Raw genomic sequence first — 22,955 nt, forward strand, 5'->3', positions numbered from 1 at the left:
GCCGACCAATAGCTATTCGTGACAAAGAGCTCTCAGATGCAAATGTGGCGCATTCAGTTTCCTTGATCGACGTTATTTCAAGGGGACCAAGCTTGTGTGTATTGTGTATTGTTAACAAGCGTCCACAGCAGTGGATTTGATGTTAAATGTCCTGTACACCACTCAAACGAGTTGAAATTTTAATAACTTTTGATTTAAGCACTTAACTATAATAAAATTTGATTAACAAAAGTGAAAATGTTTTTAACTCTTTCTCTTTGTTAAAGTAGGATCTAGTTTTTACGCAAAATTAGCTTTTCCACAAAGAATACGTTCCTTAGATTTGAATAGGTACAATCATTATACTGCGAAAGTTTAATTCGTGCCGTTTGATAGATGTATGATTACCTAAGAAAATATTGCTGAAAATACCGAAAATAGTTTAAATTGAATTTGTAATATCGTTAGTTTGTGTACTAGAAGTTCAAAGTAAGACTTACACGAAACAAGCTTGTTTGTATAAATCGAGTTCGACGGAATTTGTTGAAAGGTTTCCACGATCAATCGAGTTACTTGACTAGCAATCTACATAAAAGAAAAATAACAAATTTGTTTTATTTTATGTTCTATTATTATCACGAGATAAAAAAATATTGTAAAACATCAGAATAATCAAAAACCGAAAATAGAACAATGGTACGAAGTTTAAATTGTAAAACAAAAGCAAATTAGCAGCTTTAAAAATAGAATAATGGAACAGCATTCAAAAACGTGAAAATGTTGAACGGGACAGACCGAGGGCTATCGTCTTTGCAGTCGTCGCCAGTGAAAGTGTCCACTTCGCCCGTTAGAGCGTCGCCTAGTCCAGTGAGGGCGCCCTCATCGCCTTTAAAATCTTCTTTAGCGAGTGGTAGGAATCGTTCGCCTCGCCGATGCCAGTTCGCGGCGCCTGCGGAGGATGCTAGGGATAAGTGTGGGACGTCGTGGTTGTGTAGGAGGGGGGCGGGGATTGGGGAGGAGAGTGACCCGGAGCGGTCGCCGGGGCCGAGCGCCCCGCTGCCGCAAGGATGTGAGGAGTCAGCGCCGCCGCCGAAGAACTGCTTCAGACTGGTTATGTTGGGGTGAGTACTATAATTGTTTTTGTTTTTGAAGTGAAAAATCGATACGTGGCCATAACACACCATGATGAAGTGTGTAATCGTTGAATCATTTTGATGGCATTTGGTCTGTAGCGTTACCTCCTACGATAAAAACAAAGACATGTTAAAAAGGGATTCCCTTTAATATTAAGACCATTAGAAATAACATCATTGTTGAGAGTTAGAATTTACTGCGGGTGCTACGAAAGGTGTACGACGGCAATAGAATTTTAACGTTTACCAATAATATTGGTTACCTATTATTAGTACAATTGGTTCATAATTTCTCGGGAGCTTACAAAGTAAATATTTTTCTGTTAGATTTTATTTACGTCTCTTGATGAAGAAAATGTCGCAGATGCTGTATACATATGTACAATTTCTTTTTTTTTTCGTTTTCCGATTTCTTGTTTGTCATTCTACTGTGACATAAGAAAAGAGTAAGTTTACGTTTAAGTTTAGAAAAGAGTAGCCTCATGGCATATGGGGCCGAAGTAGGATTTGAACCTGTTCACTTTGAAACGAGCACACTTTACTACGCATACCGGCTAAACACACATTTAATATAATACTTATGGATAATTGCCTCTATATCAACCATAATAAAGAGGCAATTATCCAATAACTTGATATAATACTTAAAACGGATTATATTCGATTAATTGGGCATTTCATAATTGTTATCGGCGAAATTAATCAATAAATTCGTGACGATGATTGTGTTGATGACAAATGTGTCTAAATTGCAAATTCCGTGAGCGAGCGCACGTGATTACCATATTGGTTGCCAAACACACCTCGTGCCTCGAGGACCACTACCAAGGGCTCGCATTTCGACTTTGAATCGAAACGTTTATCGTGATAAAGGCATTTCTTTCAGTTGTGTATTCACTCCATACTTATATCCTACTAATTTTATAAATGCGAAAGATGTGAGTGTGCATTTATCGATGTTGGTTACTCTTTCACGCAAATCCCACTGACCCAATTATGATGATATTTTAATGTAGGTTGCTGCGTACCTAGAATACCACATAGACTACTTTTTATTCCGGAGTTCCCGCGGGATTGATTGCTAATTGAAAATAGATACATACATCGATGAAGTCACGGGCTGCCTGATACATACATCAAACCAACTGGAAAATGGGTATGGGTATGAACTGTATGGAAGGAACTGTTTAAAATAGAAACATTCAGGCTAGCGTATATGTACTGTATTGTTTAAAGGTCCCATAAAATTTAAAAAAACCAGCACTATCTAATTTTAATTTTCTTGTCTATCTAGCAATTTTTCCCCAAATTGATCCAGTTTTTAAGTAGATTCGTTACGAACAAAATTCCAAAACTACAATTCTTTCATATAGGTACCATACCCATTTTCAAGTTGGTTTGATGTATGTATCTAGATATAACTTAGTTTCGTCAAAGTCGGATAAGAAAAATATAAGTTAAGGTTATTTGAAAACATACTTGAATTACTGCTTCAAAACTTTTAAAGAATTGAATGCGGTTTACATAAAATTATTAAAATATAAATAAGTATTACAATATTAATTTCTAAAAGGGACCAATAGTAGCGGCAAACTCGAAATCGATGGGACTATGTGTGAGATTAGTTCACAATGTACCTTTGATCGTCGGACCGCGAAATTGATAGATTCACCTACAGTGTTACAGGTTCCGTGTTTTGCTATCAACAAGTTTGCAAACTCTTTTACGTGATGGCTTATCACGATGTCTGAATCTAGATTTATTTATTTTCATTAAATATTAGTTTTTATTAGAATAGAACCTCTGCATATCTGTCTCATGGATGTCGTTAATGGCGATTAAGATATAGGCTTACAAACTTGGGATTCATTTTCTAGGCGACGGGCTAGCAAACTGTCACTTTCTGAATCTGAATTCCAGCATAAATGGCTTTATATTCAGTGATGCTGTATGGACAGCAGAACGTGAAATTAAATAATTTTATGTAAACCGCATTCAATTCTTTAAAACTTTTAAAGTATATTTTTCAAATAACCTTAACTTATATATTTCTTAACCGACTTTGACGAAACTAAGTTTTGACAACGCTCCTAATTATAAATAATCTATAAGTGAAAGTCGCGTTCACAGTCGTTGAGTAGTTTCGAAGTTAGTTAATTACGTACCAGACAGACACACAGAAAAAAAATTTGTTTTTTGTCACTTTAATCGTTCCATTTTTTGGTAAAATATTTAATTAGATTTTTACTTTTTTGTTATTTGTGATAAATAAGGTTAAAGTACCTAGGTAATTGCATAATTCTCAAGAGTATAAAGTTAAATAATGTCACACTTAAGGAAAGATTGAAAGATAAACCCTCTCGCGAAGTCAACACACACTTAAATAAACAAAGATTTGTGTAACCCGCAAAGTATCGACGTCTGACGTTCCAAATCGTAACCTCGGCACCAGATTTTCAAGTCAAGAATTTAATTTCCTTTTGCGGTGGAATTTCAAAGAGTAATTCCAGCAAACGTTCTCGAGTTAGGATCTACATACATTTAGTAAGTCGACACCTCGGAAACGCAAATTAAAGAGACTGTAAATGGATAACAAATTGGTGATTCTAGTTGTTATGGTCACGTTGACGTAAGGATTAGAAATGTTCATTGATGCCAAGCCAGTTGGGAATTTAATCACCCATTATATCACGTGTTTACCCCTTAGGGGGTCGAAAGAGACAATAATATCGAAAAGACTTCTACGTCCGGTTGTATGACTTAATTATAAAATAAAGATAGTGACAGGATACACCATAGACTTAAAGAAGAGTCCCAGGTTTATAAGTTTAATTACACAACCTATGCGGAAGCAAAGCAGTTAGCATATGATTTGTTTTTTCTTTGCTACCAGGCAAGCACGGCACCGCTATATGGATATGGTGTGAAGGAAATGTGTCCATTAGTAGCTTTTAATGATATCCATGGAAAGGAAAGGAATGGTTCCATCTTCAAATACTGGAAACCACACGCATAAACATAACAGAGTGAACCACCTTCTATTGCATTGCATGATATGCATATAATGTATTGAATTACTAACTGGCTCATGTTCAATGCTGGGCTTTTTCTGTTTCCTAGCTTTTTTGATTGTAACTTGACAGGACGATAATTTGGTGTTGATGCTTGAATATTCTGCCATAACAGGTCTTATATTGCTGCCTAGCAATTTAAGAATATGAGAACACCTTGGACGGAACTACCATTATGATGATTCTCTACTGGCATACTTGTTACTTACACAGTGATAAAAGCTGTGCGTGTGTTTACTCAAATATACCTTGCAGCGGGCTGACTTTTATTGTATGTTCAAAAACTGGTTAATACATAACTACTAGTCGTGATGTTTGTATATAGTTATCCAGTCAGTCATCTTTAAAGAATTGTTAAACTTGTCTCACCCTGAGTACCATAGTTTCTAATTTAAGTGTGAATAACACTATAGTGCATTGTTTATAGTTTACGATAATTTCAAAATAGTTTAATTTTAATTTGACGTAAATTTCACGTAGTATGAAAACTTAGAGCGATATTTTGTTGAGGTTTGACAGCTTATTATGACTTGGTTATCGTTAAGTAATATAGTGCACCTCTCACAAAAAAAAAAGAGGAAAAGAAATATTGGAATGACGTGAAAAGAAATCCTAAATTTGTTAGAGCACATCGTCGTAGAAAATAATATCTGGTTTCGAAATTCACCGCTCTCAAAAACAGGAAACTGGTGACCCAGTATCCAGCAGAGTTTTAAAATATTGTGTTAAAATTCAAGCGGCCGTGAATACAAAGCCGGTGACGGTTTGAGATCACTTCCATCAAAATACATTTTAAGATTTTTGCTTTGGAAACGAGGACTTTTATATTGAAATAAGTGCATAAATTGGAGTTAAAATTTTTAACACAATCTGATTATAGTTTTTGCTGTATATTTTCATGTGTACCTACCTACAAATACTTAGTTATCTTTTTACTTCGTAGATCCCCTTTTGCAGCGGTAGCCGGAAGCGGTAGTTTGTTAACCAACAATTTTATTATCTATCATGAAAAATTCTAACGAAAACAAAACATAATTATAATGATGAAAAGCAATGTCGTTACTTGAAGAACTGAAGTCCGAAGTAAAATTTTATTTGTGTAGGTCATAATTATAAGGTAGAATCTACCCAATATAGTTTTATTACGTCATCGATATAAACATGGAATGCATTTTTTTTTTCAAAAAGGAAATAGGTATGCATTCCAGAAATACCGAATCCTTTGCTTATGACTTTAACATACATATAATCACGTCTATGTCCATTGCGGGGTAGACAGAGCCAACAGTCTTGAAAAGACTGATAAGCCAAATTGAGCTTTTTGGTGTAATGATAGAATTGAGATTGAAATAGTGACAGGTTGCTAGCCTAAAAGAAAAATCCCAAGTTTATAAGCATATCCCTTAGACGCCTATTCCTCCTATTCTTTTTTTTTAAATTGGTGCCGGGAACCACACGGCGCTTTTACAAACCAAAATAAGTCTGTCTGAGGCAAACAAGTCAAGGTATAATTTATTATAAATGTCATGACTACCGTCAACACCGCCTGTTGCGACTATAAAATATTCAGGCGAAGACGCCATTATGACAAACTTCATTCCCCATGGATATGACCCGAAGGTTTGTGTTGCGTTGAACTGAACTTCGCATAATACAGTAACACTTTGAGTTTGAATTAACGAATTAATTATTTAACCGATGATTTTCTGCACTCACTATGGTTTTAAAGTAAAGTAAAGTAAAAAGTAAAAAATTCATTTATTTTCTCCAACATAATTCTCAAGTACAAAGTATAAACTAAGTATGATTACAACTATTACTAAAATTATGCAGGAGACTGGTGCCTGTATAAGGCGAGGCCTGTGTCACAGTGCACCAGTGCCCTCTCCACTGGATAGAATTAAAAGAAAGTTATACATAACTGTTAACCAGCGGATACACTTATCCTAGAAACAAATACGCTTACTTAGAGTAATAAAATACAAAAATAGTAAGTTTTTCATGTTAAAAATAAATGTTTGTCCAAATGTGGGAAGGGATAGCCATGCTAAATGACTCAGATTGAGCCGGCCCCAAACTAAGTTCGAGACTTGTAGTATGGAATACTAACTCAGCGATACCACGTACATTCTATAACAAATACACATGTAGATAACACCCGTGAACCAGATCAATCAGGAAAAGTACATTTTCCATCATGTCCCGATTACGACTCGAACCCGTGACCTCGCAAAATCTCGACTCAAAGGCAACGTCGTTACCAACTAGGCATTCGTCAAAAAGCGCGGTAAAACGTTAAAAATCATATAAGTGGAATGAGTAGGTTTTCGGTATCATTATAGTCTAGAGTATGAAGGTATCTAAAGAGAATTAATTTGCACGAGTATTTGGGAAGGGAGAAGATATTGAGCATACCGTGGAGTTTATTATAAAGAAAAGGGCCGAAATAACAAAAGAAGTGATGGGCAAATTCTGTGTTAAAGGCAGAGGAAACAACGACAAGACGGTTTCTTCTCTGCAGATTTCGATTAAAGGTGGTGATGCTGTGTTGCTGAAGGACGACGTTCAAGATAAACAACTGGCGAACTGTGAGCACTTCGCAAAATTGGTAAAGTTCGTGTGTTGGGAATTGAAAATGTTTAAATGTGCATACTTTAAGCAGAGCTCTCTGGGCTCTTTCAAGCTTTAAGAAGGCTGTTTTACTGGTTCCACCCCAAGATGTGATGCAATAGGTTAGTACGGATTGGGCGAGAGCGAGATAAACCATTTTAACTATCCCGGGATCAGCCACATTCCTGAGGCGTTTAAAGATATAAATTAGCTTACGGATTCTACCAGCAGTGACATTTATATGTTGATGAAAATTTAAATTTTTATCTATAATAACGCCCAGATATTTAGCTGTCTCAACAGTTGCTAGGGACGGACAATCACAGGGCGAATTTTCAGTGGTGGAGTGGGTGTGGGCAGTGATGGATAGATTCGTTAGTATAGATTTATTTGTTTGAAAATTGTAAATAGAAAAATTAATTACGTAAGATTTATTAACATTTAGGGTCAGACGATTAAGACGAAGCCAGTTTGAGACTTTATTTACACCGTTTTGAGCTAGTTGGTAAGTCTCATGCCAAGACTTTGCAGAAAATAGTAAGGCGGTGTCGTCGGCGTAAGAAATTATTTTACATTGAGGAATTTTTAAAGAGAGAAGATCGTTGATATAAACTAAAAACAAGGTTGGGCCCAGAATACTTCCCTGAGGTACACCGTGATGAATGGAAAGCTCAGAACTAAAATTGCCATTGATAACAACACGTTGCGTGCGATCTGTTAGAAAGCTCTCGAATAGTTTCAACTATATTATTAATTATATTCTTGTTTAAATTCATTTTATATTGTGCTATTAAATTTGAAGGTAATACAGGTATATATTGATACGCAATTTTTTTTTATAATATATGTATATATATGCATAAAATAATTATATATAGAGGTAGAAAGCCAAACAAATTGAGCCAGCTCCAAAGAAAGTTATCCTTGTGTTATGGTATGCTAGCTCACTTGCTTACGCTTTGCGTCCACTAAAACATGCCTATGATATTAAAAACAGTATTGTGTGTTATGCTTTTAGTTTTTATTATGTAATTTGTAGTTGTAAGTGTATAAAACAGAAGATGCGTAATTGTTATAATATGCTACCAATCTATGTGGGCAAGAAATTTGATTAATTAGGTTTTAATGTGGCTAGTTGTGCTTCTGAGTTGACAATTACATATTTAGAGTCGTCGTCCTTCCGCAAGAAGACCCTGCCGCCGGAGGTCCAGCAGTACCGGTACAGTTGCGAGCGTACCAGCTCGCGGGCTAGGTAGTGCAGTCGCCGTGCCGTGGCAGTCAGGTGTTCCGCTATGTAAATTGGTTGGTGGAGAACGTCCGATCCAAATATAGCAGAATTAAGACGCTTGCCGCCGTTTGTTTTATTGTAGTCTTTATACGCTCTCAGCACTTTGTCCTTTATTAGTACAGAATTTAGGGAGATGAGTATGGTTTTGTTATTCTCAGATTTGGACTGAATATGATGTATATTGAATACTTCGGAGGGCAACAGATTAATCGAGAGCTCCCTGAAAGTTTTTACTGCGATGCTAAGTAAATCCTCCTGCGTTGATTTTGATGGGTGTGGTATGTTGCGCAATTCCAGGCACGCTGCGCGGGATGACCGGTCTAGTTCCTCAGAAACAAGTTCGATTTTATTGACACGGTCTAAACACTCTTCTGTCTTGATTTGATACGTCGCTAAACGGGAACTCAGGTCGTCGTATTTTGCCGACAAGGAGCTAATTGATTTTTCTATCTCAATATTAGTCGCTATTATATCAGAGTTCTGCCGATGGATGTCTTTCATAGATGATTGAATGTCGGACAATTTGCTGTCGGTAGTGTATTTCCATTCAGTGAGGGAATTAATAAAGATATCTAGTTTAGACTCATAGTTAGAACCACAGTCACAACGTCTTCTTTTTGTGGAACGGAGGGTCACCGAATTTACTTCAGGGCTCTCAGATAGTTCACTAATATCAGGGGCTGAACCAAAATTGCCAGGCGATCGTTGCATAGTCGACGATATTATTTATTTCTCGGTGCGTAGGCCTAAAGTAATGTGTCCGTCGGCAAAAAATATTGCTCAGTGCGCACGTAGATATAGGTGAGTAGATATCGGTCAGTGGGTCAGGTAGTGGGGCCCGCCTACTGTATAGAATCTCCTGCGCTGAGGGCGGGGCGCGCTTCGGCCAATAGTAGTGGTATTTTGCAAAGGTGGGGTGCTGCGCCGGGGCAAGCGAGTAGGCGGCAGAGTGCAGGAATGTATATTTTGTTCACTCACTTTATAATGAGGTCCTTATCTAGTCGAACGAGCAGCTCTTCCGCTGTGCTGCGATCCCGGTACTTTACACTTTTTATTCGAATTAAATTTTGGAAATAAATTGTAATAAAACAATGTGACACACGTCCGTATCAGACAAGGATCCAGGGGGGAGAGGATGGATATGGTTTTAGATCACCATAATCTGTTTGTTTGTGAAATGACAAACGATCTTACACAAATTCGTGTGTAAGATCATTTATTGTGTGTGTTCAAATTTTGAAAGGTGAAATGTAGAAAGCAAAAAAAAATTTTTCATATGCAAGTTCATTCAGAACATGCATTGCATTGATTGGGGGAAAAATATACAATTTCCAAATTGTGTACCTACAAAATCTCTTATATATGTGAGAATCATGTAATGAGCGTGGAAATCAGCGGTTAAATTAGACTGAAAAACGTGTGATATGCTAGTCCAAATTCTAATTATACCAATTACTTTTTTATGAGTTACGTATAAGTTACGTTCTTATGGCGGGGAAAAGATCATGAGGCAACTAGATTTGCAGTCTAACTATAATACAATAATGTACTAAATGACCAGCCTGATGTGCTAAAGACGAAGATGACACTAATACTCTTTATTTATCATAAAGAAACCACATGAACTATTTTTCACAGCAATTTGTACTATGATATTCCCCTAAAAAGCTCTGATCGCTTGTTGCTGCTTTCTCTTAATGAAAATGGCTATTCTAATTTTAGATACCTTTTAACCAAACAACAGATAGAAATAGGTTGCGAAGTAGACTAGATTGCCAGTTTGTCAGTCAAAAGTCTAATTCACAAAGGGCAAGCAGAGAAGAGAAACATATGAATGCAATCGTATATTCTTGTTCTAGTCTACTCCAATTTGTTAAATTGGCGATTTTATATAGGCCTCTTTGAAAGTGGGGTAGGAAGAGTTTAGATACGCAATTGGACAATTATCTCATCCAGATTTTTTACACGTGCGCAAACAAATGTGTGGTCAAGCACGTTCTACCCAAAATGAGTGCACATATTTGAATTTCGCCACATGTACCTGTGCAAAAATGATAAATAAATATCCCAAAACTTGTTTATTTAGGCTCATTTCAATCCACCCAAACAGGAAATATAAAAAATAAATATTATTGGAGTGAATCACGCGTATAAACGACTATATTTCCTTACGCGCGAATCGAAAACGATGAATAAGAATTCTCGCATTACTTATACCCATAACAAAATTAAATAATATAAAACAATAGTAATGCCATATTGTATTTTAAACTTTAGGAATGATGATGTATCGCCGCCTTGCAAAGCATGTAGTTTCACAGTTACAAAGCTCAGAATTGAAATGAAATCTGAAACCGTTATGGTGACTGATGGTGGTGATTACCATCAGCTGTGACGACAGATTTAGCTGACTACTTTTCTAAGTCTTTATCATTTCAATTTCTACTCTATATTAGAGTTTTAAGGAGTTTTATGGTAAATAACAAATCTCTTCTGAACGGAGAAGAAAAATATACCCATCTTTCCTACAATATTCAAAAAAACGCGTCGTTATCCGACCCCAGTATAAAACTCCTGAATTGATTCGATCCCAAATTTGTGTTTGAACTTTTTTCATTAAAATTAATTGATGTTACGTTTTTATGGTATCGAGAATTAAATACGAAATGGTTCATTGTTTAAGGTGAATGAATGAAGTGTATGTATATGACTTTCTTATGCCCGGGTTGTTGTTGAAAGCAGACCTTGGGTTCTATTGTTGGAGACAACGGGGCAAACGTCAAGGTATAATTAAAACAAGAAAAGTTACTATAAGACTTGGTCAATCTGTGTGGTTTGTCTATACTTAAACACTACAGTATTTTAATAATTAATTAACCAGACTAGAGGAACGCAGGCCTCACTCCCGTGGGTATGTCTAGGAAATAAGTAAGCTTATGTTCCTCCGTAAAGATCCATCAATTTCTTTATCTTACATCAAAATCGGCGTTATAAACAAAAGTACAAATATGTTTTTCCTTAAACATTAATATGAAGAAACATTTTAGTAAACGTACAAAATGTTGTAATATTAAGTACTTACTTTGTGTTGCACAGTACACAGCTGCCAATTACTGAGATAACGAGCTGATATCGCGAACAGCGTTGCAGCGGATTAACTGCTGCAGATCAATCCGATACTACGTACATTGTTAATGTCAATGCACATTCATTAAATGGTTTTTTTTATATTACACTAGCTTTTACTGAAGCTTTACCCGTGCGAATTTCGTGCCACCTACGAAAGAATATAGTTTTTCGCTAATCCTACGGGAACTAGTTTCACCGGGATTAAAGGTACCCTATGTCCTTTTCCAGACTCTTAATTGTATATAAGTGATATTTTAAGAAGATTAATTCAGTAGATAACTCTCGAATAGGTAGAAACAAATAAACTTACTTGCGCATTTTAAATACTAGTTAGGAATGGGATTTTATCAAATTTAGAACCGCTCAAAATAAGTTAGCTTAACGCTAATTTTTGTTCTAGTTCACATAAAATTAGATAGTCCTTGTTATTCGTCCCTCATACAAGATGAGTATTACAATTTCAACTAACTTAATTTAGTGTTTGTCTAGCTTCTCTCAAGAAGGATTCTTAAGTTAAGTCGTTTTGGTTCAAGAACGTAGGTACAGTTAGCAAAATTAGTAGCAAAGCTAAATTGCGAGATTACTTTTTATACTTTAAATAGCAACAAATGACATGACACGCCCCGAGACAATCACTCTTAATTGTAGAATAATTACCTAATGTAAGTAATTATATTAAAAGTTTGAATTTGACTTGACCTAAGCATACATATATAAAAAATGGTTCAGTTTCACTATGAATTTGTCAATCACCGTCATGACATTGACCGTTTGACTCCGCGAGATACGTGTGAACATATGTATATTATACCCTGGAATGCTATCAAATTCAGTAACTATTTCATATGATTTCCTCTCACCGTAGAGCCACGGTTACCATAACAGAGAAACTTGGTAAGATAGAGATATACATACCTACTTGTGTTAAACGTCGTTTTAATAAGTATGTTTGTATAACATTTTCGTCATTGTTGACGGTACTTTTTACACGTTGCATCTTTGCGCATATTTAGCAGATATTTTGCTTACATACTGCACTGAGGGAGTTCCACGCTGTCTGCTCATTATGTGCAATGCACTATGCAAACTAGTATGCACAGAGATGCAGTATCTTTGACTTTGTTACCCAGATAAGTAAAGCAAGAAGTCTTCTGCACGAGAATTCCAGTTGCATTTTCCGTTGTATTTACCTATACTTAAAAACCATTTATAAATTTGCTCTTCATATAGGTTTCTAAAGTACATTGTTTCTTCCTCAGAAAGTTAAACGGAGGAATCAATCTACATCTCTTACTCATATGAATAATATGTATGTATAATATAATATTTATTTATCTAAGTTTGTCTATGAAATAAACATTTGTTTATTTTTTTCACTCTTAAATTGACACCTGATTATTTATCTGTTTGCTATTTCCTAAGGGTTTGCTGTACCTTTGAGGTTCAAAAAAGTTTTGAATAAATAAAAAAATATATGGGACAATGACAAATCATACAGATTTACATCGGTTACATCCTTACCTCACTGGAGAAGAGCCCGAGGGGTGTCTTTACTCCTGGATTGGGTGTCAGATTTTTACGTGAAGCGACTCCTAACTGACCACCGCAGTCTTTACAGGGGAACCTAACGTATTGGAATATCGTTAGATCCAGTTGTCTGAATGTGCAGGTTTTCTCGCGATGTTTTGCCTAAGCAATGGTTAGCATTCAAACTAATGTACATTACTTAGAACTCGATGGGATTTCAACCTGTGACTTCCTATTAATCCATTTATATACCTTATCAGTTCTGCCACGGACTCTAAAGAGAAGTAATCTTTACTTATCTACCCTTTACTTCCACAGGTCAGCAAGAGTCGGCAAGACGTCCCTGGTCTCCCGTTTCCTGGGCAACAAGTTTGAGGACAGCTACACACCCACGATCGAGGATTTCCATCGGAAGCTGTACAGGATCCGTGGGGAAGTCTACCAGCTGGACCTTCTGGACACTTCTGGAAACCACCCGTTCCCTGCCATGAGGAGACTTTCATTTCTCACTGGTAAGATCCACAGCAGCACAGCAAAAAAGCATATATATGACGACGGAAGGACGCATAAAACTCAATCATTTTACATGAACCGTTGATTTTTAATGGGTATAATTAATATTAATATCTAACCAAAGTGGTTATTCCATATAAATCACAACTGGCATATTATATCATTTACCTATCAGGAGAAATATATTCAAATACGGATTGTGGTTAATGTAAACCCAAAATTCCGTATAATAATGAATGAATGAATATTTTATTGCTTCATTGCTTTTTCTCATATCATAAAAATCAATGTTTTGGAAATTTAAACATTGATAAAATGTTTTATGAGTTGTGTATTGCGTTGTTTATGAATTTGTTTACATAAAAAAAATGCAAACTTTTCCTCCTCTATTCGTAGATATATCTTTCCTTTTGTCATAATCGAGACTACTACGCTCCAATTTTCAATTGATCGAAAATCGTAATATTACCTTACTAAAATTGTCCACTAAATAGTATCAAAATAAACTGAAAATTAAATACAGTTTGAGAGGCTTTATTTTAACTAAGACTTTATATCCATAAACCTATTTAAAAATTAAGATGACAGACAAAGTAAAAAGAAAACTATCTGAAAGCGGACAGATTTTAGGACCCGAAGCATTGTGGTGGAAGGTGCAACTGTGAACACAGAAAGATGAGAGAGAGATATGCGTGAATCACATATATTGGTATATAGGTACTATAGAGGTAATTTCGTGTTAATGTAAATGTACTTACAGCTAAACGGTCATCCAATCTCATCATCGCAAATCCTATTATTGGCAGGTGTTAGCGTTAACAGATTAAATCAGCAGGTAAAGCAATCAATCAAATTGATGTTAATTAATATTTCTATAATGGAAGGAAACATACTTGATAACTAGTTGCACATTTCTTGCAATAGGCCTAAATGATCAAATCGGTGACTTTATTTATTTATTGATTTATCTTTCTGGTGAAAGGTCAGGTCAAGATTATTCAAAACCAGAGAAATTAGATGCTTGTTGCTTGCATGAAATATATTATCAATTCGGATGAATAAAAAATTAAAGAAACGTTTGCAAGGACTATGGCAATTGTAACTAAAGATCTATTTCGGTCTACCCTGCCGGGAAAATGGCGTGATTATATCTACTATCCATCTCATTAAAGTTTACATACTCGTACATAAAAAGCACAATTTTGCATTCATTATATTGGTTTGGTTACGGTTATTTTTCTTCATCTTAATTTATTCCATTACAGGCTTACAGTAAGAAACTGTTATTTTTGGCTAAAATGTAACAGAATTGAATACTAATAAGTGGTGCGTGGGTTGTTGGAAGTAATTAAGATGTTTTAAAAGATTAGTAAGTACTTTCAATTACTTGTTTACACCGTAAATGTAGATCATGCTCTATACTGCAGATAAAAATATGTAAATGATTATTTTCTTATATATTAATTTATATATACATATATATGACGTCTTTATCACTTACCATCACGGCTTCGCCCGTAGTAAAAACATTACTATATATCACTCTAATTAGCCGCTATCTAATTTAGCTTGCAAAATATAAGCATTTAAAAACATGAAGTCGAGATGAGAAACGTTTAATGAACACAGTTATCTACGTACATACATTTAGTTCGGTCTATATCCCTTGCGAGGTAGACAGAATCAACAGTCTTGAAAAGACTGCTCAAGGTCACGCTCAGCTTATCTTTACTGAAATCCTTTAGGCTATTTTCAGAATCAAAGTAAAAATAATTTCAACAGTTTCAGTACAAAGGTTACCCTACATATATATGTATGTATATTGAAATGATAGCCTATCGACTTTGTAAGGCCCGAGGGTCTAAAAGCACTTAACGTCATTATAGAAGTACCCACCTATACCTGACAATTAAATTTAGTTAAGGGATCCTTTTCTTATTTAATAAGCGTAATAAGTACATATCTGGCATCGCATTTTAGGCATAGAGCCTATACGGCGCTCCTACTTCTATTGTATATGACATTGTTTTAGTTATGGTTCTTTGTGACTAGAAAGCAAAAGGTGTCATTTGCATTATTAATTAAGCTTAGTAAACTTTCGTGGACGTGGTATTTGATGTTACACTTTTTGTGGTCAGGTATCATAATAATAAAAACGATAGGCGGCCTATTAAGTAAATTTTTAACAGTTTGTGGCTCTATCTGACCAGATAGGGTTATAACGATTATTATCAAATTTTCTGAAACATAAAACCATTTTGGTCCAACCAAAAGAAATGGTGGCGTCTAATGTTAGACGAGATTTTCCAGAATTGCGTCATTTGGTTTCATTCCCTCTCAAATTGCACTCATAAGAACCCGCAAATATTACATCAATGGTCTCATGGCCCCGTTGGAAAATATACCTTTGAAGTGATTGAGGTAAAAATAATTTTATTTAATCTGTATTTTAGCTTAAAAATACAGACTATAAAGATATGTATTACAAGTCTATGTCCCAATGATCGGAAGGCTAGATTGATAGATTTAATATGTAATTAATATTAATTTCTCGGAGACAATTTTTTCACTATTTAAATCTCAATTTTATCATTAGGCCTAACAGCTGAACGTGGCCTGTTAGCTTCTTAAGAATGCCGGCTCTGTCTACCCCCTAAGGGATATAGACTTGATTATATGAATGAAAGACAATTTCTGTACATATCTATAAATCATTAAATATATTTCATAGACGAGGTCGTAAGCAAGATACATACTTGCGGAATGCATATTTACATACGTATTTGCCTTGAAAATAAGGGAAATAATAAAATTATAGGAAGGAATCAGAGAACAGAGATGCAGGGATTATTGACTTGATTATAACAATTCGAGGAGTGACTTTATGACTACGTTTTAGAAATTCGAGAGGGGGGAAGAAAATTCAAAAACTTGTATTCAAACTGGCCTTGTATCCATGGCCGAAAATACAATAAAAATACTAAGTACAAACTGCTGTATCAGGAACACCCTTGGAATAGTCACGTCTGCAGAATAATGCCGGGTATTCCGAAAATTTCACGGTCGTGAACGCGATTTGCGAATTTCTTTTTTATCGATAAATTGAATTCGGCCAGTGATTGGACGTTAAGGAATATTAATTCAGAATTTTTATTACTGTACGCATTCCGTTCTACTTAACGAGCATGTTTTAAAAACAAAACATATATTTTCTCAATTACAAATAATGGCTCTGCACACTGCGGCCAATGACTATTTTCGAAGTTATGTACATTAGTTCTAATACCCGATGCTCTCCCTGCCCCGTGAGGGCAAACTTAATGAGAAAACCTGCACATTCAGGCAACTGTATGTGTATTCATATGATCCAATACGTGTAAGAATCCCCTGCAAAGGTTGCGGTGGTCAGACAGGAGTCGCTTCGTGTAAAAACCTGACTCATCCAATACAGGATTGTGAGGATGCAACCGTGACTAAAGCCAGCAGGAAGAAGAAGATTGATGATGGCTCTGTTATATTTTCTTTAAGGGTTATTCACGAACCTTGACAAGAAAAAAGATCTTATCTTCCCACTTTATGTATGTTTTGGGTAGGTATATTGTTTTTTTTTTTCATTCATAATATTAGTATGGATAATGTATAATAATTTGTGGTAAGTCTAGAAATATTTAAAAAGTATCTTCCTTGCTACGGTTTGAAATATTAATGAATCTCCATGATAAATGGCACGCTCCATTTTATAAAAAGGGTTAGGTCTAGGCTCTATTAGACGGGTCGTTAGCCGTCTTGATTGCCTTCGAAGCGGCCTCATTTTAAAACTGTTACGTTTTATTCTATTTTGTAAATAGAGTATATTGGCTATCGTTATTTTATTTCAATACATTGTTCCGTTCAAAGGGATCTGAATAGTAATATAAATTATTTTTAATTCGGCCATTTTTATACGCAATTCAGCTAAACTTTCTGAGACTGAGGTCCGCTTTCCGACATTCATTCATATGATCACTTCTATATCCCTTACGGTGTAGACAGAGCCATCAGTATTAAAAGACTGATAGGCCACGTTCAGCTGTTCCGACATTTTGTCTTCAAATATTTATTTATGCATGCTACTTAGTAAAATTTTGAAATAAAAAGTCTGTTTATACAACATTGTATAATGGTTTGTAGGAAGGAAATAACAAGGATTTAATATCTCTATGTCAGTGTATGTATATAAATGAAAGCTCCTAAAACTTCCGTAAAATCACTTATTGTTATTAAGGCGAAGATTCTTAAAAACAAAGCCCTTATATTGTTATATGTTCGTATTATATGTATGTTGCGACTCAATGAGGTGCCTGTGCAAACTATGTTAATTACTGTCGCAGATTGCACGCTATAGTGTCGGGCACCGGGATGCGACCTCTTCAATTTGTACACCTAGCCGCCCTCGCTGGCCACACACTAATTACTCGGCACAAATTAATGTATTTAGAGGCTTACGTGTTGATATTAATCTTGTGGTTTTAATAAAATTGGCTAAATTTTTATGACTGTGTTTTTTTTTATTTTTATTTTAACCGCCGAGCTTGCATGATGAGTTATGAATGTTGATGAAGCGAAGGAAGTATGCAGAGATCGTGGCAAGTGGAAAGAGGTAGTCTCCCCTCTAGAGGTACCCCTCCGGGAAAGAGGCGTGGCATTTTATGTATGTATGTATGTAATTTATATGTTTATGTTATTACGTAAAAGAGATAAGGATATCCTGATGGATTACTTTGACATCACCTTGATTTTTATTATGTCTGGGTAGACAGAGTAACAATACTCGCCGTTTAATAATGGCACTGAGACTGAGAGCAAGTGACTTAGGTCGTTGCTAACTCACCGCTTACTGAGACCGAATTTTAAATGGCGTTTTTTATGGCCTTTTAATTGATTGACTTAGTACAAATTGGCACACGTTCGTGTATGGTTTCCGTGACATACATGATTATATACCTAAGCAACCAATAAGAAGGTACATACCGTATTATCTATATGAACATTAGTTGCTTATAATTATATTTATCGTAAAATGAACTATATTATTAAGTATAAAACAAGTCTTGAGCTTACTTTGGGGCGAACCCACACAGCACATCAATTTCATCTTAATGACATGACTAAACATACTCTCAGTGAGCTAAGCTGCAATCTGGCATGGTAATGACCGGGGTAGGGCGTCACGTTAACTTTGTGTGCTAAACATACAGGTTTATAGTTAGTAATATACACCACTAGAGCTATCTTGACACCTCAACAACGAGATTAAACGTAAACCCTTGCGACATGAACATTTAGGTTTAGTAAGGATGTTAATTTAACTTTTACGTGCTTTAGAAAGATTGCAAGGAATAAAACATATTTTATAATTATACAGACTTTGTAATGTATGTATATGGCTGAAACTACCGTCAATCAATTCATGAATTCACAATTGAGACTAAATAATCAAATTTTTAAATAATTTGTAAATTGATTTAAAATCATCTTACGAGTACTTTGCTACGCTATACTCGTATATGTCAGGAAGTTTACATGAATCAACTGATAACTTTACCCCAAATAGTATCAGGGGTTGTAACCGTAAAAAGTAACAGGCCAACATATAAAATGTTATAAGACTGTAATATGAAGACTAAGAATGATTCGTAAATAAAAATGTTCTCATGTTTGCATTTTTAGAGAAAGTGTGGGTAGGGGGAAAAAGATCAACTAAACAATTATAATTATGCCAGGTTTAACAAATAATCGTAGTTATACGCATAAAACATTCCGTTTATTTCGACTCCCGCGGGCATTTCGGGAAACACTCTTTTAGTTTATCATTAAGCCAAATAACTGAAAATGGCCATTCAGTCTTTTCAAGACTGTTGGCTCTGTCTACCCCGCAAGGGATATAGACGTGACCATATGTATGTATGTACTCTTTTAGTGCTCACCTTGTGAACCTTCATGCCAAAATTCAGTTCATTTCTCTCAGTAGTTTAGGCTGTTCGTTGTCATCAGTCAGTTTCTTAGCGATGAAAGAGTTTAATACATAATTGAATGATTGAGAATTTAGTAATTTGACATTGATTAGCCGTATTTCTTCCTCAGGCGATCTTTTCGTGCTAGTGTTCTCAATGGACAGCCGGGAGTCCTTCGAGGAGGTGATCCGGCTTCGGGAGCAGATCCTGGAAACCAAGGCCAGTGCCACAAGCGGGGCCAGCCGGGGACGGAGACAGATACCCAGGGTTCCCATGGCCATTGCAGGGAACAAGTGTGATAGGGATCTGAAGTGAGTTCACTTTTCTAAATTGATATCGAGAGAGAAACGATGTTATATTGACCAATAGGATTGCAGAAGAAGCAGATTGTGTGTAATTCTATTGGTCCATGCTCGCTTCTCCGCTCCATCGCATGGTAAAATAATTTTAACAGATTAGACAGGCAACCTAATAGAGAAAGTATGTATATCACGGCTCTATCGCTTACGAGGCAAATAATGGCGATGAGGCAAAGATAAGATATTTAAATGATTATATGGCCGCTTTGTAAAGATGTTGTAGAAGACGAATTAAATCAGACTCCCGGCCTTTTGTGTCTAGCTTTGAGGCTCATTGTTAATTTTCTACAGTGAAACTCCCATATTGTTCCCAGAACTGTCCAGCCAGAAGAGGCATCAGCGTACTGCAGCACCCAAGATACGGCATGCGTCTTCGTTGAGACCTCCGCCAAGAAGAATTACCACGTCGACGATCTTTTCTACGAACTCTTCGTGGTAGCCAATCTCCCCTTAGAAATGGCCCCGAATCACCACAAACGAGTCTCCACAGCCTTCGGAAGCCCATGCACCTTACCCCCCACTAGTAGTCAAAGTAGTAGGAGTAAGAAATGTACTTTATCTATAAAGAGGAGGTTGTCGGACGCGTGTGGCGTTGTGGCACCAAATGTAAGAAGGCCTAGCATCAGAACTGACCTGATGATTATGAGAACGAAGACTTGTGCCAAAGGAGACGGCGACAGCGCCAGTGGGAGCCCCAAGCTCAATCTAAATAGACTGGTAAGAACTACGGGACAGACGGACAAAAGGTCGTGCGCGATCCAGTGATATTCGAGGAATGTCTTCTGAATGTTGGTTTTCTTATAAAGTCATTATAGATTTGATTTTCAAAGTATAATATTCAAGATGACGTCTGTTTTGTTAGTTTAGATATGTCTGTTTTTTTAAGGTATAACAATTTTGTTTTTATTAAATTAACTAGTAAATCTATAATTTTTATATAGCATATTTAAATGAGAATTAAAAATTACAAAATACTACTTTTAAAATAGTTAAATCGAATGCTACAGATACAAATAGCAAACCGTTTCTTGTTCACTTAAATATTTATTAAGAACTCAAATTACAAAATTAAGGTTAAATTACGATGTCAATCAAGCAAAATGATACCAATTTACCTTAATCCCTGTTCAAATCCACTGTTATTTTGTCAACGACTTGTAATTTATAAACCTTAATGAAATTAAGTGTTGGATAATTAATATATTGTTAGTTATAAAGATTGAGAGTTTGAGAATGTTCGCCTTGTTGCTTTAATGGATGTAGACTAAGGCCTCATTCACATTGAAAGCGTGTAGTTCATTCTATTGTAAAAAGATAATTACGAAATCGATTATTTTTCTGTCAAATTCGATTATAAACTTGCGATAATTGCGATTCCAAGTAGTACTTCAGAAGTTTACACTTTCGAGGTCTATACTAATTATTTTGGACATTTCTTGAAATATTAAAAGGGGCTATCTACATATGTATATTGAAAAAAAATATTACAGCGCTTTTGGTGTAAAAGAGGTTACTGACCACAGAAATCAAAATCTTAAACAATTTAGATTTCTGTGCATTTCTGATGTCATACAAATATGTCGTTGTCGAGCTTGGATAGTGCTAACCATGTATGGAAATGTAAACTATGATAAAGTATTTATCACTATAGATATTTCAATTCCTACTTATGTTTTTACCTCTTAATGCTATTTATACGAAGCTACTTTTTTTATTCTTTATAAATTTTCAAAATTTATCTGTCACTGTTGACATGGGACCAAATTATGAACATTTCGCTTTTTTATTTTATTCCTTTTGCACTATGATGGTCACTTTTTAATAGTATCATGTATCTGCTGTATATGTTGAATTATATTCATAGATTCAACAAATTATATTAGATAAAAAATTAAACGAGACGCGATCACAGAAATCGTAATAATTATTATTTAGATTTCTATGGATGCGACAGTAAATGAAATTTTTTAAATTCTGATGTAGAAGTTAAAATATTTTGACAAAATGCATTTAAATATGGTGAATTTTCACAATTAAAAGGAAACTTATTAAATTGAAGACCTTTATTATAAAACACATAAAAATGCTGCTCTACTTATGAGTCAACACGAAACGAAACTTGTAACTTCATTGAATATTCGGAAGCCATAAATTGGTCATAATAATCTTGAACTCATCATACAATAGAAATTCAATTTAACATACATAGATATAAGTAAACAGCGCCAATGGCCATTAAAAGGCCGAAAGGCTATTTCAATCTTAATTTAATAGCAATTTTATTTTTACACGTTTTCTTAATGCTTTGCCAGTCGTACCTATCTAAGCAGCTTAAAAGAACTTTGTACATACCATAAACTATATATCTTTATATAAATACTGTAATATCGATGCATTCTTGTCTATAAAACTACTTACCCAATTAAAATAATTTTCAGGCAATTGGTTGTGTTATTGAAAAAAATACCCAACTCTTTTCTGATTTCAACTAACTTTGTAAAATCCAGTTTATTTTTATCTTTTATGCACATAACAGAAGAAATACTTCAATATTGTTTCATTGTTAAAATTTCTGTTTTGGGATTGTTTAATTCGTTGCACAATTTTTATTCACGATACAATCCGAATTTTCTTAATACCTATGTCATACATACATTACAGTTTAATCGTTAAGTAAATTTGGTTAAATATTGTCATATAGCTTTGTCAATTACTTTTTTCTATGAGTGAGAAAGTGACTAAATGTAGGTACTTTTGACTTTCCGTGTCACAAAATGAATTGGATAGAATTTTTCTTTGTATTGACAACAAAAAGCATTTTTTATGTTGATACGTGTTGTGTTGCGAGCATTGGCGGCAAGTGGCACAAAACCTCGTGATTTGCATGCGACACGGATTTTGATAAATGGCGATGTGGGATGTTTTTGAAATTAGCATTTTGTTTAAGTGGATTACGCTGTATCAAGTAAAAATATTCTATGCTATATAATATGAATTTGATTTTTTTTTAATCTTTTGATAATTTAACAGTTGCGATTTCATGTTGCACAAATGTAGTAACGTGAAATCATACACGAGTTAGAATATTCTGCAGGTACAATGATTCAATAGACGGTAAAATATACACAAACCACTAGATTAAAAAAAAATATCGGTTTTTGTGGAACCACCAGGTGATCAAATTGGAATAAACCGATTAAACAGTTAAATAATTAGAAATTATCCAGAAGGATTATCCAGAAGTCAATAAATTCTGTTTTTGAAAATTTGACGTTTCAAAAAAGCTTTTTTTCACAATTGATAACACAATTGATTTCTGTATTTATGTAAAATATGTATGTAAAATATATAAA

General features: G+C 35.0%; 1 protein-coding gene across 1 annotated transcript; it reads left to right on the plus strand.

Moving 5' to 3' along the window:
• The first annotated feature begins 712 nt into the window (after nt 1-712).
• LOC106139208 (GTP-binding protein Rhes) lies at nt 713-20,367 on the plus strand. The gene is made up of 4 exons (XM_013340597.2): nt 713-1,100; nt 13,056-13,249; nt 19,374-19,554; nt 19,917-20,367. Exons 1-4 carry the CDS (start codon nt 757-759, stop codon nt 20,365-20,367), a joined length of 1,170 nt encoding a protein of 389 aa, XP_013196051.1. The 5' UTR covers nt 713-756.
• The last annotated feature ends 2,588 nt before the right edge of the window (nt 20,368-22,955 follow it).

Source organism: Amyelois transitella, chromosome 11 (genome assembly GCF_032362555.1).
Source record: "Amyelois transitella isolate CPQ chromosome 11, ilAmyTran1.1, whole genome shotgun sequence".
Taxonomy (NCBI): domain Eukaryota; kingdom Metazoa; phylum Arthropoda; class Insecta; order Lepidoptera; family Pyralidae; genus Amyelois; species Amyelois transitella.

What these genes read in the sequence shown, in the direction of transcription:
- LOC106139208 (XM_013340597.2), top strand. Translation starts at nt 757, where the DNA reads ATGTTGAACGGGACAGACCGAGGGCTATCGTCTTTGCAGTCGTCGCCA. An exon ending in TTCAGACTGGTTATGTTGGG is followed by an intron (nt 1,101 to 13,055) that starts GTGAGTACTATA and finishes TTACTTCCACAG; the next exon opens with GTCAGCAAGAGTCGGCAAGA. An exon ending in AAGTGTGATAGGGATCTGAA is followed by an intron (nt 19,555 to 19,916) that starts GTGAGTTCACTT and finishes TATTGTTCCCAG; the next exon opens with AACTGTCCAGCCAGAAGAGG.